Source organism: Passer montanus, unplaced genomic scaffold, assembly GCF_014805655.1.
Source record: "Passer montanus isolate IOZ18808 unplaced genomic scaffold, ASM1480565v1 scaffold50, whole genome shotgun sequence".
Classification (NCBI taxonomy): domain Eukaryota; kingdom Metazoa; phylum Chordata; class Aves; order Passeriformes; family Passeridae; genus Passer; species Passer montanus.
The window spans coordinates 2,694,284-2,714,083 of record NW_024369930.1 but is presented as its reverse complement, the minus strand read 5'-3'; the positions used below and the strand labels follow the sequence as shown (position 1 = coordinate 2,714,083).

General features: G+C 35.1%; 1 protein-coding gene across 2 annotated transcripts in view; it reads right to left on the bottom strand.

The window, feature by feature from the left end:
* The window catches only part of CACNA2D1 (calcium voltage-gated channel auxiliary subunit alpha2delta 1), a 368,301-nt gene that overhangs the window by 17,955 nt on the left and 330,546 nt on the right, over positions 1-19,800 (bottom strand). For both annotated transcript variants that reach the window (XM_039723786.1, XM_039723787.1), the window contains 13 exons: positions 16,062-16,123; positions 14,293-14,369; positions 12,322-12,382; positions 10,523-10,620; positions 8,498-8,582; positions 8,227-8,289; positions 7,166-7,269; positions 5,841-5,927; positions 5,416-5,483; positions 4,072-4,110; positions 2,797-2,868; positions 2,210-2,362; positions 2,061-2,113 (listed from right to left, as the gene is read on the bottom strand). In XM_039723786.1, coding sequence (XP_039579720.1) covers positions 2,061-2,113; positions 2,210-2,362; positions 2,797-2,868; positions 4,072-4,110; positions 5,416-5,483; positions 5,841-5,927; positions 7,166-7,269; positions 8,227-8,289; positions 8,498-8,582; positions 10,523-10,620; positions 12,322-12,382; positions 14,293-14,369; positions 16,062-16,123 — 1,022 coding nt within the window. The remainder of the gene's footprint in view (positions 1-2,060; positions 2,114-2,209; positions 2,363-2,796; positions 2,869-4,071; positions 4,111-5,415; positions 5,484-5,840; positions 5,928-7,165; positions 7,270-8,226; positions 8,290-8,497; positions 8,583-10,522; positions 10,621-12,321; positions 12,383-14,292; positions 14,370-16,061; positions 16,124-19,800) is intronic.

Below are 19,800 nucleotides of genomic sequence, written 5' to 3'. Positions count from 1 at the left end.
TGCAGAGAGAAGGGACTGAGTAACTTCTTTCAACCTGAAAGTTTTTTTCTGCTTTTCTAGTGAGATTCCTGTGTAAAGAAGCTGAATATGCCCGTCACCTTCCCCATGGAGGCATTCCCTGAAGGAGTTCTGGATTCACATCCACGACTGTGTGCCTTGAATCATCAGAGGGACAGCACAGAGCAGTTATGGATCAGGAGAGACCTGATTCTATTCAATGGTGATGCAATTTGCTGAAAAATAGTAATCCTTTGTAATGGCTTACCTCAGAATTTACAGGGAACTGAACAAAAAAGGCAGCCTGGGAAAACTCCTAAATCTCCTGACTTAAAGGAGCATGAAGGAGAAAGGACACGTACTGTCTTAACCAAATGCTGATGTATGCCATATAAATTTTAAAAATGATAGCTCACACCTTTATTCCACATTTTTTGCCTGAAACACTATAGCTTTCTTTAATAACCTGGTTTCTCTTATTTCCCTGTACTTGCTTTTGCTAGGTGCCTCACTGAATCCATTTTTGGCCATCTCTTTTCACTTTGCTTGCTTAATGGCCTTCTCTGCCTGCTTCTGACCTAGATTCCATTAAAAACATGGCCATAGTAAAGTACTTTAATGTTGTGCTTTCAAGTTAAGCATCACACAAAATAAACCTCAGGTCTAAATTGAGACCAGACTGCTGAGTCTGATTTGAACACTGATAAACTGAAGTTTCTCTGTGTAAAAGAACTCAAGTTTCTGTTCTGGATTATTGCCCATCTCCAATTTTTGAATCTTGCTGTTGTCCAAGAAAACCAAGATTATTTTTCTTCCTGTTCACTAAATGTAATGAACAATAAAATACAACATACTGTCTTCATAGTGCTTCTGTGAGAAAATTACTATAGCATTTTTCAGCAGCTACATATTTTAACTCTTAACTTTGTAAAGGAGCTAATTTATTGCAGTTTGGTAATTATTATTAGGGAAAAGTATATAATGAATCTTTAGAAAAGGACCAGTCAACAAGGGTGCAATTTACACCACAGCAAAAGCGCCACATCAATGACACTTATCCCCATAAGGAAGGAGCTGAGGGAAGTAGCTGATATGAGTGTCAATCAACATGGCTCTGAAAAAGGTAAAATACCCCACCTGAGCACTGTGTCAGCTCTGCAGTCCTCAGCACAGAAAAACATGGGCCTGTAAGTGGCTGCAGACAAAGGCCACAAAAATGATCAGAGGAATGGAGTGCTTTTGCTGTAAGGAAAGGCTGAGAGAGCTGGGGTTCAGTTGAATAAAATGAGGCTCCCGGGAGACCTTATTGTGGCCTTTCAGTACTTAAAGGGGGCTTTTAAGAGAGATGAAGACAAACTATAGCAGGACCTGTTCCAGTAGGATGAGGGGTGATAGTTTTAAACTAAAAGAAGAGGAAAGATTCAGACTAGATGGAAGGAAGATTTTTTTTTACAATAACAATGGTGAAACACTGGCACAGGTTTCATATAGAGGTGGAGATGTCTCATCCCTGGCAACATTCAAGGTCAGGTGAGATGGGGCTCTGAGCAACCTGATCTAGTTGAAGATGGGCCTGCTCATTGCATGGAAAGTTGGACTCAATGACTATTAAAGACTCTTTTCCAACCCAAATGATTCTATGATTCATGTGTTTTGTAAAATGATTCACTGAAAAGTGAACATTGATTTTCTTAGGACTTCTTACTAGAAAAAGGCAAGGATGATATACTGAAATAGGAAACCAAGTGATCAATAATTCAAAATGTGATAATTTAGACTTCACAATTGCCCATCATACCTAGACCATTAATCCAAACTCTGCTTCCTGAAGCTGATTTTGTAGTCAGAACGCACAATCACAAAACCTGTCAAGAGCAGTTTTTAATTGAACTGTTGACAAAACATTCATGTTTGAGACATAGCTAAGAATTTTCATTATGAGAAACTGCAGAAACAAAGGGTCCAGAGAACTTTTATGGAGGAAAAAAATCCAAGTCAAATAAAGTTTCAGCCCACTGAATAATTAGAATTTGGATAGAGATTTCCTACACACTCATACTTACCAGGCTGCTGCTGAAGCCCACCATCCAAGCTGCAAAATATCTGTTATTGTAGGCTGGAGAAAATAAAAAAAAGTAAGAGGTAATTTTATTTGCATAAACATGTGCAGACTTTCAATGGATTGTCAGCTACCGCACATGGGACTACTGACCACATAAGCAGAACGAAGTCCAGCTCCTTGCTTTGGTTCTTCTTCGGGATCACAGACTGACTGATAGTCATAAGACTTGTTAAAGGCATACAGGGACATGTTAATCAGGTTTCGCATCAGGCCAGGATCAATTTCACCAAAGAATCTTCCAATCTGATGGGGGAAATACAGAGAGATATGGTAAAACATTTCCAATTATTTTTCTCATAACAAAGTGCACAGTTCTAAATTCCCCATTTAGACAGTAACTGGTAAATGTAGCATCAATGAGACCCTGCCTGGGGAAGAGCAAGAAGAATATGAGAAAGAAGGTGTGTGGATAACGTACTTTTGGCCTCATCCTCTTAAGTCCATTGGCAGCCTACCAGCCTAATGGCAAAGCACAAAGAATGAAACTTGGCAGCAAGTTTGGCATCTTCATCTATAAAGAAAACTAAAAAACACTAACAAATCCCCTAGAATTTCTAATCTGGCAGTATTTTTGTGATTCAGAAATCTTTAGATTAAGCTGACAGTTAAATGCTTTTCTTTTTTCTCTTTTAACTTCCTATTGGTTTTCATGTTCTGTTCTTAAAGAATATACATACCTGTTGTGTATATTCATCTCGATTGGACATCAAAAGAAATCCACCATCATCAAGGATAACGCAGTCTACATGCTATTGTAAGAAAGTGAAATATGTTTACAGGAATGATTTGTCAATAGAACACTCTGTAAGAAGCTACTTTTTTTTTTCCAAGACATCAGAGTATCTTCAAATCACAAACCAATAGCCAAAGGCCAATTTTAAGTTATAATAATTAGTATTATCTGTATAATAAAAGTTTGAACAGATCAAAGGCTTATTTGTGGCTTAATTTCATAAAAGTTGTTTTGCAAATTCTTATTTGCTCAATACTTTGTTAGTTCCAAGAGTGCTATATCCTTATTAAATCTGATTATAACTGGAACTCAGTTCATAATAAGGGGCTACAACTTCTCATGTGCTTCAGCCATATTTAAAGTACTTTTCCATTCGCAGCTTTCAATGATAAAAATCTTAAGGGCAGGCTCCCAGCTTGCTAGGTGTGATTATTTTCACTTGTCAAGGACTGTAGTGGGATTATTCCAGGTGTCAGGTGCAGGAATGGGAAACCCACTGATTCCATATGCTTTGCACTTTGTAAAAGATTCTTGCAGCCAGAGATTGGAGAGATAGCAGTGAGGTCAAATAGATAACTCCCCACAGTACCCTTTCTGCTGTAATTCTTGCATTTAATGTTCTTCACATTCCTCAAAACACTCAGAAGACCTGAGCACAGAAAAGCTTTTAAGCACATGGCAGAACCTGATATGGTGACAGTCCCTGGATCTGGGCTCTTCTGAGTGCCAGTAGAGCTATGGGATCCCCTGATCCTGAATGTGCTGGGAACCAGTGGCTGTGGAAAGGCACATTATGGACTTTGGTGATTCTAAATTTTGCAGTTACCCTTCTCTGAGTTGCTCTTTTTTTTTTTTTTAGTATTTTTAGAAGTTATTATCTTATTTTTTCCCCCTCAGGATTTGTCTCTTGTTTTGCAAATTATTGTTATATTTTTATCACATTTTTCTTGACATCATTCTCTATTGCTTTTCCTGTATATTTTTGTTTACACTTGTTCTCATAACTTCATCACCATAACCACTTCACCTGATTTTATTGATTTTATGCCCTCTTTCCCCCCTTCCCCTCCTAACCTTCATCTTTCTCAAGACGTAAACAACTAAGTTCTGTTTTCTGTGGAATTACCACTAAAATAATAGTAATAGAATCTGTTTTAGATCTAGAGAATACTGAATTTCAATACTCTGGCAGATATTCATAAATTGAACATTTTCTTACCATGCTATTTCTTTCACAGCCACAGATTTCACTGTTGCACTAAAAAAACCAGAAATATGGTAATCTTCATAAAAATGTTACAAAATAAACTGTATTTTGAAGTTATATTAATCATTCAAGACAAGAAAAAATGATTCTATTTTCAATATCTCTATATAAACTTCAATTTTGAGTGTGTGTCATTTATCAGAAATATCTCTCTTAACAACCTGTATTCTGTAATTATCAATAGCACAATCTTGACTGCCCTTCTCAAAGAATCTGATACCCTTTAACACTATGCTGAGTATACATAAATAGTTTGGAGTACTTGCCAGAATGTCAGTGATGTGAACATAAAGTAAACCAGAAAGAATAGGAGCGTTCCCATGTGTTTGGAGTTTGGAAAGAAAGCCTTCAAAAATGTCTTCTTTGACCAAGAAAAGCTTCAAAGCATGGGAACCTTGTGTGATAAAGGAAGTCCATCAACCCAGCTGGCTTTTATGGCTTTGATTCCTAATGGGTTTTTTCATGTTCTTGCAGTATGTAGTATGTGTACACATACACACGCAGCTGTGTCCTTGCATTGTGTCCTCAGCAAAACAGCTACCAGGTGATGCAGGAGTCATCAGGATTCTTTCCGAAATATTCATTCTACTTTCCATCTTTCACTTATGCATTTTTGTCCTTAACTGTTCTGACACTTAGGCAATGCATTTGCCTCCCCATTGAACTGCAGCCCCATACCCAAACCAGCCAGACTCTCTTACTGATTCCCTGAACATACAACCAACCAAGCAACATTGCCTGACCCAGTAAGAAACTTGTGTTCTTTAAGTTTCTTCATTTTGTACCCTTTCTTCCACAATTCACTATCAATTCCATATTTTCTTTTTATTTAACCTTTCCTCCTTCCCATTTACACCTCAGATGTATTACACATTAGATGTACGGAATGAAATGGTTAAGCACATATTTCATTAAGTTCTGCTAAAATACTGTGATGTCAGTTGAAATATAAATCCTCACTGTTCACTGCTTACCCATCCTGGATATTAAATAAAAGAAGATTAATCAATTGTTTTACAGTTTTATTCACTGCTATGGCATAGTCTTAATACTAGCTAGAATATGTAATTTTTCTTTGTCTCTATCCATGTCTTATAATTATGAAAGCAAGACACGTACAAAATACAGCCTATTTCAACATAGATTTATTTTGTGCATTTGGATGATTTAAATACCACAACTACTTGGCAACTATGCATCAGTGTGACTCTGGCACAAAGAGACAGTAAACCTATTTGCATCTGAAGCTTTGAGAAATGCAAATAAAGTTCAAAAAAGACTTGGTCAATTGCTTACCAGGCTCTTGATTGTAGTTTTTGTGAAATTTTCCATCCAGCTGGTTGCATCAATTTTTATTCCAACAACTAACAAGAAATACATGAAAGTTATTTTTTAGTTAAATGAGGGGAAAAAAAAGGTAACTGTATAATTCTAAAAAAGGGGGAGAAATTATAAAGACATCTAAATCACTGAAGTGGAGAAGGATGAAATACGATTTTTGTTCAGTTGTCCGATCATCAACATCATTCATGAGACTAATAAATTAAACACTCTTACTCAAATGCAAACAGATTTCCACTAGCAAGATTAAAACTGTCTCAGAGAAAATAATGTTATTATAGAGTGAAGTTCCTTTGAAATCTCAATTAAATTTCCAATTGGCTATTGAGCAACAACCAAATAAATAAAGTATTTCGAGTTTCAGTACCACTCTATCTTACCTGCTGGCTTCAGAAGTTTCCCATCAACTTGTATTTCCACAGCCTTGCTTACCATAATACCTGATTCATAGCTATTGGCACCACTTTCTGACAGTATAGAAGAGAAAAAAAAAATAGAAAAAGAAGTTAGGGTGACATGAGGACCTCTTCCTCTGAAACTAAAATCTATTATTATTGAAATACCAGAATGATTTAAAAAAATCCTTGTCCAAAAGCACTGACCCAGGTGCAGTACACATTTATCTCCTTAGATCACAAACACTGGCATGACTAAGAAATATTTGTGCTTACTTTTCTTCTTTTTGTTCTTTTTTAATGCTTCATAAAGTTAACTATAGCATTTTCTTCTGCAAACAGAGCCATGAATACTTGTACACATGTCAGCAACTCTGTTAAAACCAGGATCAGAACCAAAGATTTTATCCTGATGTCTGTGTATTTTTCAATGCAGGACATACTGACACGACTCACTAATGTACAATTTCTGCTCTGACAGACTTAAACTGTTTTCAACATTGCTTAACATGAAAAGGCAAGTTAAAAATAGATTCCCTGGAGCTATTTGAAGAGCAGCAAAGGCTTCAGGGAATTTTACTAATTAACATCTTTACATTTTACTGAGAAAAATAAATAATTATGAAAAAACAGCAGTGAAGTGTTGGATACCATAAGTTTACGAAAGGAGTAAGAGATTTGTGGGCACATCTGTTTTTCGACAAACTTGAGAAGATTAATGTTTCTCACATCAATAAGCTTGCTATTGTGCTCATATAGGTTTTAAATGTCACAATATCTTAGACTAACTGTTTTTGGTGAACAAGTGCAATTGTAAATAGAATTCAAAAGCAAAGTTTGAACTAACTAGTGGTGCAGTGGATGAAGTTATGGACGCTGGACCCTTATGCTTGGTCCCCCCAAGTCCCCCAAGTGCTGGGGGTGCTGAGACAGTATACAGAACTCATCTCTGTTTGGACTTTAGGTAGTGTAATTGTCTCTGAGTGCAATTTTATTTCACTTTATGTTAAAATAATTCTGCTGAAGTATCTCTGTAAAGCAGTGTTTCAATACACTGAATGAACACCAGTACTCTGGATGTTTTCACTTAGGTTAATTCTGAGCACACAGGGCCACCAGAGTAGTTGACAAATTATGATGACCTTGTTTAGTGCCTCCTATCTTTCCCTTAATAATGAATATTATCCCAAGATTTCTGTCCCTATGAAGTGTCATGCTTGCATCTTTTGTCAGTGAGTTCATCTGATATGGAAAACCTCTACTTATATTGAACTAGATAGCTCTGACAATTCTAAACTGTGATGACTTACTGTTGTAGTATGGAGCTGTGAAAATATAGTTGTCATTATCTAAACTCCTCTTATAGAAGCTGACTTCATAAGTTTCAGCATTTTCCAACCAATCTTCTCCTGCCCTAAATTAAAAAAACATACAGATCAAAAAAAGTCACTTTAGAGTCTCATTAAATCTGTGCTGTGTGTTGTTTTCTTTCAGTGTTTCACAGTTGGAAAATTCCTTCTTATAGTCCTCAGGAACTGTCAATTTTCACTGGTTAAAAGACACGTGTAATCATTAGAAAAACTCCAAACAAACAAACTTTGGGGAAAAAAAATAGTATTCTTGGAAAACCACTAATTTAGTCTCATCACTTTTAGATTTGTTGTGACAAATACAACTGCAACACTGCTTAAATCTGAAGGAACCTTTACAGCACATGCCATACTTTGAGCTTAATCCTAAAAGATTTAATATCATGAATATCCCAAAATAGGAAAGAAACTCACTTGGGAAGTAAAATTCATTTCCATTTTCACATTTTGGGGAAACACCTAAGAAAATAGATACATTTGCCATTTACCAGTAGATCTGTACTGGTGCCCTCACTATTCCCAGTCACTCATGGGGGTGTATATAGTTTATTGCATGTCACATTCCCTTTTTGTCCTCTGATAATGATACATTTTTCTCTCTTGAAGTCTCTGGACCATTAAGTCTCATTTTAGTCTAAAAATATATATATATCACCTACTACTTTCCAATATTTGCAGTCTGTCAAACAACTGAATGCTTGGGAGTAATTAGGAATTAGCATGGTCCCACTGCTACTACAAAGGCATAGTTTTGCTGCTACTCTACACTGATTAGAAACTTGTATTACAAGGGCCTGTCATGAAAATAATTGGGCAGATTAGTTTCAAGCAGTGACACAGGTAAAATCAAAGAAAAACAAGACATTCCATTAATTTCATAGCTATCAGTACAAATTAGACCGTAGAAGACTGTAGTTTTTCATTCAATAAAGCCACTCTTTAACAGTGCACCCTTTCATGCATCAAAATATCATATTATATTATTTTGTAATAATTCTTACCTTTTGGGGAACACTCTAGTAATTCCACCATCTGTAACAACAAATTGTGCAACAACTCCATCGCTGTAAATAAAAAGATTTAAAATGAAAACTGACTGAAATTCTCACAAATTTCTATGTCAAGAGTTGCCATTAGAGTGCATAACTGTAAATAAATACCTATTCTCTGTAACATTAACTGCATATCTGTATATTCACACAGATGTATAAGATTTTGTTTTCAAACTCTGAAATGCATAAAAAAATCACAGTAAATAAAAAGAATACTTACAGCGACAATTTACTCCAATAATTTTGGACAAGTTCAATTGTAAATCCTGCATCCAGCAAAAGTCTCATGATCATGTCAGTATTACCTATCAAAAGAGTTAACATGTAAGTCATCTGTAACCATGTGAGATGAGTTTCAGTAAAAGCCTAAATTGCAAATCTCAGTTGTCAAGATTCTCCAGCCACAAAAATTGTGGGTGTAGTCTTAATATTAGACATTCTGCCTAACTTCAAATTATGTCATGTAATTAGAGTCAGACAAATGCTCTCACACTGCTGAGTTCACTTAAACATTTCCTTCGTATCCTAAAAATGTGTGTTTGTGTCACAGGAATAAGGAAGGTGATAAAGGTATAGGCCACAGGTTTGCAAAGCCCCTAAAACTGCAAATTAACCTTTTTTTAAAGCATGTGTTCATTAAAACACTTTTTATCTCAACAGATGCAAGGAAACAACAATTCCTAATGAAATTCAACTACATTATAAATATATTTAAATCAATTAAGTCCCAGGTCCCCAAATAAAACACATTTGTCATCTGAATATGGATACAAAGAAATAAACTCATTTTGAATCAGTAGCTTAGACAGAGATGCCATGCGTAAATTTCTTTGAAAAGATGCTTTGAAGTCAGTGCTTCTCAACCACCTTTTTCAGTAACACTTTAGCAGAGTTACTGAAGAATATTTCAGTGTGGGGGTTTTATTTGCTATTCCTTTTGAAAAGCATTTTAGCTGAGACAATTTCTATGGCCACTCAGTCCTTTAACACTGTTAATAATGTTTATTTATTAAGAAGATTATTTTTAAAGTAACTTAATTAATAAGAAAAAAGTAGACGGAAAAAATTGATGCATTCTCCAAACTGAAATACAGCAATAAGTGGATAAAATTTAGGAATAAGTATTTACTAAGCACAATTGTATACTACAACATCACTAAAAGTGTCCTCAATATTAGCTTAAATATTACATAATTTTAATGTCTTATTAAATTTTATTAAGTTATCATTAATTGCTTTAAGCACTGGAGGTGAATGTTTTCATTTCCAAGACTGAGTCAAGGTATTCAAATAAAATTTCAGTCAGTCAGCAATGTGTCAATGAATAAGATTATTCTATTAAAAGAACACCAAACACCCCTACATGCACACAAAAATATCCTTTTGTGAGAAGATATCGTATCTAAGTGGACATTCCTTCAGTTACATCGTCTAGCACAGAGATTCTTTCTGAATTGCCACTTATCCATGACAGCAACATGTTAAAAAGACTTCAGCAAAGCAAGAAAAAAAATATTATTCCAAGTATTTATAAATTATTAATAATGATAAACAGGTGTGTATGTATCAAACCAATTCCAAACACTGATATTTTCTGGAGAACAAAGCATTAGCACCTTACTGATGGTAATAACTCTTCATTTATTCTAAACAGAGGTTAAGGCTCAATCTCAAAAGATGAATTAATCCCTTCCCAAAGTCCAGTGCTCACCATTGCAGCAGTTACATGGATCTGTGGTCTTAAGCTATTCAAGCCCAAGTGAAATCTCTTTAACCAATTTGTGAACCAGCAAAATAAATTCCTTATCTTTTATTCTGCTTATTGGGTATTTTGGTCTTGGACTTCTTTACTTATTTTGGAATAAAATTACAAGAAAGCAGGTTGAAGATTTCATTACCAGATTTTCAGTCTGTTTGAGACCTACTTTGGCTGCTACACTCAAGCAAGAAAATATAAACTCAAAAATATTTGGAGTGTATTAAAATGAACCAGTATTATTTGATGCTTGAGCAAGATGGTTAGAGGAATTATGGAAAACACAGGATAGATAATGCCCTACAAACTTTCTTAAATAATGTCAGAACTTGAAAACTAATTTTACACTCTCTACCATGAACAGAAAATCCCAACACTAGATACATTTCTACTTAAAATAACAAACCCACAAAATGTGAGCCTGAATTCTCATCCACAAGTAGGTGTTTTCCTAAGGAAATATTTCAGTGAGGTGAGAAGTGTACTTACATGATGAACTGGTTGGAGTATTTCTGTCAATAAATTCATTGAGATTTAATAGGAATTCGGTGTTGTTTTCTGATTTTTTTACATCGTTACAGTATTCTCTGAAAAACAACAGAACATCAGTTTTCTATATATTTTTTTCTTGGGCTACTAAAGCAGACAATTTAGAAGCTCAAGCAGGCTTGCACAACTATTATGAAGTAGCTCGTACTGCTGTGTCAATTGGCTGCCATGATCAGTATTTATTGATTACCATATCAATTATTCAGACATCTGCAGGAAATAAAGTGTTGAAATGCCTGCTAAGCATTTGTTAAGATTTGGATTGTAAGAAGACTGCATGTATGAAATAGGGAATAGATTCCCTAAAAAAACTGAGTAGTAGTGTAGGACACATTAAGACATCATGGTCTATACACTAAAAATATGCCCAGTGAATTTAAATTGCTTCTGGATTAAACTGCACTGGAAAGAACCTGGACTGCTGGTGAAACATAGACACCCCGTGCCCAGCTAAGGCCAGATTTATAGATTAAGGTTCTATCCTCTGAGAAGTTTTAAATGCAATTTTATTAGGGTACAACCACAGGAACATATAAACACCCTTTGTTTTGACATATGCAAAGCAGATAAACAGTAAACTCCTGCCCCTTGTGTAATGAAATAAAGCAATATATCACTGAGCAATTAATTGAATGCAAGCAAGAAAAACAGATGACACTGGGCATTTTGGAGGCAAATATTATATGATGAATGACATTAAACAACTTTAATTAAAATGTAGAGTGTTTAGACTAAAACAGGGGGTTCTCATTTTAAAATGAGCTTTTATATGAATTTAATTTTACACACAAAAGAAGTGTGTTCAAGTATTTCATATGACTTCTTAGTCATAAGATAAATCATATCTTATTACCCTTTATTTGCCTTACTATAATCCAGAGATACCACAGGTAGAATTTACCTTACTATACCAATATTCACATTTAAGCAGAGCTACATATCAAACAGACTTTGTTCTGTAGGATAGTAGGGACTTGCTGAAAACTGTAATTGGTACAATTAATTCTCAATAAATTCAGTCTTTCAGAAAAATTAAAGAGTTAAATTAGAATACATTTTAAGATAGAAGACTTCACATAAATCAATCTAATAATTGATCTATTAATGGAAATTTAAAAGTACACAGAAATTTATCAGATTAAAAAAACCCCAATAATTCTCAATTATCTTAATTGTACAGCACTTCCTTTCTTTATCATAGCTATCTTTTAGAGGAGCTCAATTTTTAGGAAGTCTTTATCATACCAGGTTAACCTTGCAAACATAATTTTAAAAGGGAAATAGGAACTGCAGAATTTCACATTTTAAAAAAACTAAAACGCAGGAAACAAATGAAATTAATACATTTTCAATTACTTAATAGTTTTTATGTTCAATTAATTGAAAATTAACTAATACTGAAGCAATAGAGAGCTTTGAAACCCTTGGTCTTGAAGTTGGGAAACATGTTGTGGTCAGTATTATGAAACTTATTTTAAAAATAGTTGTAAAATCTTAGAAGTCAGAACCACAAGAAATACCCAGATGTGAATATTTTTTCCATTAAAATATCAATATTAGTTTTTATATCTCTCCAATATGAGCAGAAATCAGAGCCTGAAGATGCTATTTACATTCTAGCATGAAAAAAGATTGATAATTTGTTACCAAATTAAGCTTTATTGGTCAAATCTGTATTCTCCATGTGCCAATAATCAGATCAGACAGAAATAACACTTATTACTGGGAAATCAACCAACCTTGGAGCTAAAAATGTATAGCCAGTTTCATCAAAACGATCAAACTTCAGTGATTCCGTAACTAAAAAGATGAAGAGCAAACGCCAAGTAAGTAAACTGGAATTTTTGCCATTGTTTCTCTCATCAAACTATTTGGCTAACTTTTGCATGCATCCATGAATTTAGAAAGAAATGTTTGACACTTTCTCCTAAATGAATTCTAGGCTTCTCAGTATTTTGCAACGTAGAGGAAATTACTTGATTATTATATACAAAATACAACTGGAAACAGTATGAAAATACCTAACAATTTATTTAAGGAAGAAATTCAATTAGTATAGCAACATGAAAATAAATGAGTTATTTTCACTAGAAGTAAACTCTAATACACACAAATATTTGTGACGCTGAGTTGTGAGAATATGAAAAAAATACTACTAATATTTTCTGTAATAAAGTGTAAAAATCTCAATCGTAGTAGCATCACTGTAAATCCTACCAAAAAAAATGGCTTTAATAGATGATATCACTGAACACTGAAAGGACTAGACAAAGAAGGATTAGAGATTAGCAACATATTAAAAAGTGCATGAGAACAGAAAAATACTTCACTTGTTTTTCCCTTTCTATTGCTATGGGACCCAATGATCATGAAGAGAATCCTGAGATGAGGAATACAGAGGAGAATATCCAGTAGGAATAGAAATATAAGTGAAAAATATCAACTGCAGTAAACAGAAGGAAATTGAGCAACAAGAATATACTTGCCCTTTTTGGCTGTCACTATCCATCAGAAAGAGAAAGCAGGGAAACAGAAAAAAACAGGGTAAAGCACAAGGGGTCACAAACCAATATTTTATTCAAACAGCCCCTTGAATAAAAATATTGTACATAGATTCAAAGGTTCAATTTACATAGAGCTGTAGTCTGGAAAAAAAAAGACAAACATCTCTGAAGACTGAAGAATAGGTTCTTAGTTATTTCTCAGTACCTTCTATACACTGTGGCTATTTCAAGGGTCTGTTTTGCAGGTTTTTTTGATACAAGTGCAAAACCAGTTGATCTAATTCATCAAGAGAATCATACTCTCTGCTTAAAAAGTTAATGTACTCTTTATTGGAAAAAGTTACAAAATTAACCACTGATTATTAAAAGTTCCTCTATTCTTCTTCACATGTGGGAGCAATGGTAGAGGAGAGTGATGTAGTGCTAATCAAGTTTTCTCTAAACAGTATCTATGCCTGCCTGAGATTTTTGTGTTTTTCAAACTTCCTATTTAACTACATACTTGTTCTAAATTTATCATAACACCTGGATAAAGTTAAAAGGCTGTGATTGGCTCTATTTTGTGTACTACCTAGATTACAGTTAAGCTACACCTAACAAAAAAACCCCAAAAACAACCTTTGAAGACTGGCAAGTATACAAGTATAATTTCCAGTTATCACTTCAGAATCTGCAAATGGTTTGAAATCAGTCTAATATAAAACTACAATGCAAACATCCACTAAAACTATTTGTAAAAAGCAAAATGAAACCTAACTGCAACCCAAACCAAACAGGGCTTTCACATCATTCTAGCAGAGATAATTTGCTAAATATTATACTGTAACTAAAATACAAAAATGAAGAGCTATACTCTTACAGTCTCTAGGACAATATTTTGTCCTATAATAAAATGAAAAAAAAAATAGTATCCAGACCCTTAAAATGACAGCAATAGAGGATACACAAAGCAATGATTCTATAGGCACAGAGCAAGGGGTAGGGATTGTCAGTGGAACTGACATGTTCTGCACATATTCTATTTTTATAGAATATTTCTTGCACCTTAGGTATTACAACAGGTTAGAATCATTGCTGAAGTTTTTTGGGTACATCATGGTAACATCACTGAATTCCACAAAATTTATGAGTTTCAAACATTGCTTTTTAAGTGAATCTGAGACTTGGCAATGCCAGACAAAAACAGGGAATCTTTACAGTACTTACATCTGGCTTGAGTTATAGGTTCATCTATTTTGGCTTTAATATAATAAAAGCTGTATGATGGTAACACCAGTGCCAAACTGCAATAGAAATGAGACGAGTAAAGCAATTATGTTATTTGCAGAAGTTTACTAGTTTCAGCTTCTTTGTGTTTTGAAAGCAATTAACTATTTTGTAATTTGGACTGTCATGAGATGAGGCACACACACTGTGAAATACCAGCCTCACACTTAGTAATAGACCCAAGTACATTTATGCCAATCCTGATGGTCGCTGTGTTTATTTTCATTCTTATTTACACTTTTAAACACAAATGCACTTTTTAGCAGATAAGCAGAGAATTTCCAAATAACTGGAAATAAAAAAATACATTATTTTTATATCTTCCTCTGACACACTTAACATCCCAATATAACATGTCATGGTAATCACTGACTGCAAAAATATCACTTAGTACTGTGCTGATTTGTACACATCATATTACCAAAGGCTCTCACTAATACAACAACAATCCATATTCTCCAGGAAATGTATCTGGCAATACTTGCATTCACATTCATTGCATTCAGGATTCAAAAAAATATTTTCTTTAATCATGCAGTCACCAGAAACAATTATTTATTGTGTTGTATAACATAATTGTACAATAATACTTTAAGATTTGCAGAGCATTTGCAAAGTTTTCTTTAATATTAAACTTGTTTTTGTTCAAAATATGTAGGAATTATTTTTGCAGCTAAATTCTACACATATGTAGAAGAGTTCAGTTCTAAAAATGTATGTAATGGGCAGGAGATATGAGTAATCATTAAATAGTTATCATCAACTCCCAAGGAGCATCCTTAATTTTTACATTTGGATTTCATTTAATTTTTTCACTTGGATTTCAGGAACTGCAACAGTTCCTAATGAAGAGCTGCAGAAATTAACATTAAAAATCTTGCACAGTTGACCCATAAGTGAGCTGACCTTTAGTGACACATTTGCAATTTATACAGAATATAAGTGAGCTTGCTGAATATTTTGTGATAGCCTTCTACCAATTCTCCTCTAGGGAAATCAGTGGCAGTGTACCTGTCATTAACAGTTACTGCTAGCAGAAATTGCTAATTAAAATCTATAATTTTATGTTTAATAAGTTTTCTGCAAGGATACTCTGAGGATTTATTGCCATATCTCATGCCAGAAAGCCCAGACAGAATTAAGAAGTCATGTAAATCAAACATATTTCTCTAGTGATTGCTAGATGGCAGTCTGATAAAAACTTCCTTTTCTTACAGAATATAAAGATAGAGGCAGTTCAACAGAAAACTGGAATAGTGAATAGAAGACCCTAGGTTTATATTCTGTTGTTAAAACTGATTTGTTTAGTTTTACACTCAAATTAATGTTTGCATTCTCAAGGACTATACACCTGTGCAGAAGACAACAGAAATTGGGATCCAACTTGTCTGAGGATTACTGTAATTTACCATAACATAAATAGCATTTTGGTTAAAATTTGACTCAATATTTATACCATGTAGCTTTGAGCCAGAGTAGTTTAACTTTCCTGAGACTTGGAAAACCTTTATTTGTTTTGGGTAATGTTAAGGAATGTTTCAACATTCCTTCCAATGTTACAATGTTGTGTGCTTAAATTAATTCTAAATAACATACACACCAGTTTCACCTTTGCTAGTACAAAAATTGTAATGCTAAAAATATCAACCAAAATTAATGAAAAGGACACTTAAATAAACAAATGAAGTCAGTGGACAGAAATGAGTTACCTGTAATCAGTGCCATTCACAGCAGTCCATGTATATGTTCTGTTTCCTTTATCAATATACCTCTACAAAGAGATATTGGTGAAAAATGAAATTATACAACTAAGGAGCTTTAATAATTGCAACCTTTCTTTGAGAAATACTGTGTAAAATAAAGTATAAATCTGTTGTATTTCTATTTATTTTTTTCCTAAAAAACAGGTTGAGCTGCAACTCCTTTCCTTAAATATATTCCAAATTTATGTTTTGCAAAAGAATCAACCACATAATTTTTATTGAACATCAGCAAAATTGAAATTTAAATGAAACCAGACAAACCCGACCTGTAATTTTCACATTAGCCAGACCTATGAAAACCATTATCTGCGTGATTGAAATTTGATAAAAAAAAGACTTTCTCTTTTATGGATCATTTTGCAGTTAAACTAAGATAAAAATACCCCAAACAAACAAACAAAAACTCAGTTACAAAAAGACTTTGTAGGTAAGTCTTTGAAAATAAAAACACCCAGAGCCTGTCCTTTCAGGTCACAGCACCACTGGCTTAAGGCATTTAAATTTGAATCATAACTACAGGCAGAGTCTGGTAACCCTGATTTTATGGACACCCCCTGATAAACTTAGCATGTGTTTCTAATCTAATTAGGAAGATCTTGAATTTGGGAAAAAAATGTAACATTGAAATAAATGTTTATTTTTAAATAACTTAATATATTAGGATAATCTTTACCATTTGTTTCCTTGTGGTATGAAAAATAGCATGATAGGCACAGTCCCACAGTTCCCCATAGATTTAATCATGAATCCACCTGGCTGATATTGTTTTACTCAGTTTTCCACTTTGAAAGCTATAAGATTATGCCAGCTGCAACATATTCTTACTTTAACAATCAAATTTTTGTAAGTATGCCAGCACTGAAGACTGTACAGCTGTTGCACTGCAACATTGCAAACATTGGTGAAAGGTACCACAAGTATACCTCAAGGTTCTTTCTTTCCCTGTGGTAAAAGGATAGTGAGAAAATGGCAATGGCTTTGGAAAAGTGGTGACTTACATGACATCAATAAATTGAAACCCTCTCATTACCTGGCTGCTGCTTTTCAGTAAAGCATGAAAGGATAAATAATTTAATAGTAATTTTTGAGAGAAAATGAAAAAAAGATTAAAGAAAATGAAAAAAAAGATAAAAGAAAATCAGAAAGAAGATGCATATAACAGTGTCTTGTACCCTGATGCATTTCATATTTAAGGTAAAAACATAGTTGAAGAGATTCCTATGGAAGGCTATTTAAACTTAATGTGTACTTCAGGCTAAAAGCAGCCACTTGAACCTTGTGCTGGCAGTCCCTCCAAATTAGGCACAGTGCCATGAGTATCCCCACAAGAAGAAACAGTGCCCAAGGTGGAGGGGAGGGAAGAGAAGAGCTGGGCTGTAATTAAATCCTGCTGCCACCAGCAATGTCACAGTGCTTGAAAGCAAATTGGCTGAAAGCTCCCTTCAAAGAAAACTCAGCAGATAACACATCCTCACACCTCAGGTCCCATTTACCTTTGCCAACTTCCTTAGTGGGCAGTCTGAGCCCATCCCATCCCCAGCTGATCGCAGCCAAGGAACTCACACATGTTATTGCAACTTTTGTGACCCTTCAGTTTTCACTACTGCCCACCCCTGCTGCCAAATGTGGCAATGCTTTTGTTCCTATGGCATCTTCTCTGTTACTTGGAAAGCCCCTGAGGCCTTGGGAGACTCAGAGCACCCCACCCACATTTGCTACAAGTCCAGTCTCTATGCTGTAGTATGAAGTCATCTCCCAAGACACTGCTGGGGCCAGCTGCAACACAAAAGGAAAGCGATGCAAACTTAAACCAAAAAAGCAAAACAAAAAGAACATAAATTTTAAGCCCGAAGACTGCAACTGTCAGTTCAGAGCAACCGACCACATCAGCCCATTTTATAAGAAAATATATGAAGCTATCAAGTGCTAAGTGATGCATGGCTCATGCGTGGCCCGTGGTTTAAAGCAGCTTTTTTCTGGTTCTAGCAGCCTGGAGCTGGGAGCTGCAATGGCTGGAAGCAGTCATCAGCCAGCCAGCTCTGGCTGCTCCTTTCTTCTCTCAGAGAGGTCTGGGTAGAGGAAGAAATCTTGGGCCATGGTGAAAGGGAAGGTGAGGATAATTAATTTCATTGGCATTGAGACATCTGGGATCAAAGGCTGGGATATTTTATTCCAACACAGATTGTGGTCTGGGCCGTGTGTAACTGGCACATTCTCATGCACCCAGGGATGTTGCATCCTCCCTCCTGCCCAGATACTGTAACTGACCTCAGCATTTGCAATACTTCCCTCCCTCTTTCTTTGGGCAAAGAGTTGCAGGACCAAATGTTTCAGGTCTTTTGTAGAACAGCCTGAGAAATGTACAAACAGCCTGAAATCTCTTCAAAATATTTGCCATTAATGCAATTTCTTGTACAATGCTAATCGTGTTGTATTTTTATGACCTTCTAACCCTTCCTCTTCTAACCACCTACACAGAGCCTTTTTCACCCATAGGTCTAGAAAGGCACTCCTTAAACAAAACAACATAAATCTGAAAATGTCCCAGCATGGAGTCTCTTCCTTCAGTAGCAGTTTATCCTCTTCTCAGATGCCAGCAGGACTTTGGACTCACTCTCAGTGGCTCAGGAATGACCCATTTTCCCTTAAGGGAACAGACTGGTGGCATCCCAAACAGCATGGGCTCCTGACAGGTGAGGGGACATCCACTGGGGCTTAGCCTCTCTGCCCCAGAAAACACCTATTTGTGCACCATTCTCCAACACTGAAACCATTCAGGAAAACACCACAATTTTTTTACACAGCAGGATTTACCCAGAGATTGTAAAGCAGTGTTGTAAAGCTTTGTTTTAGCATTTTACTGTGAGAAAGCACGAAACAGTAAAGGAGGCAAGGGCACTGCTGATACAGGTCTTCTAAAGAATATAGCAAGAGGGGAAAGTCAGTATGAATTAACTGCAAGAAATTCTTCTAAGTATTGTTATAGTGAGTTTATATCTATGGGTTGTCCAGTGTCTGCTAAGTCATCAAATTAGATATCTTCAAACTGACTTATGGTCAGAGAAAAAGACTTTCAAAAAGCTGTTGTGGAACTGTAACTGTGGGGCGTACTGTGGTCAGAACTGCTCCTTCAGCACACCAGTCATGATTTCTTCTCACTGAGGTCCCCATGAAGTAGAGCACCCATGTAATGACCCATATAAAATTTGAGTATTTCCCATTGCTAGGAAACGTGTCTGCTTATTAGAGAAAACAGTAGCAATGTTTTTCAGGCATAAGTATTTTGGACAAGAAAATAAAGAACTCAACAAGCTGTTCAGAAAGTACATGATATAACTGTAAGATGAATTTGCTTATCCCTAAGTCTTCATTTATGGCACAAAAATATTACTTTATTATTTTTTCTCACAACTTTCTTCCCATTCAACCACAATATAAACTACCAAACCCATCCTCACACATTTCTGCAAGCAAATTAAGCACTTTGTTTTGGAATTCATGCACAGAAGTAGGCTGGGTCCATTTCCTGTTGAACAGAGTGTAAGACCTCATCAACAACTGCCTGATTAATGATGCACCAAAGAAACCAAGAAACAAAACAAGTCTTTTTTCCTAAGTACATTATTATTTTTTTTTTTACTATAAGCCAGTAAAACTAGCATATCTGGAGGGAAAAAATGGTACA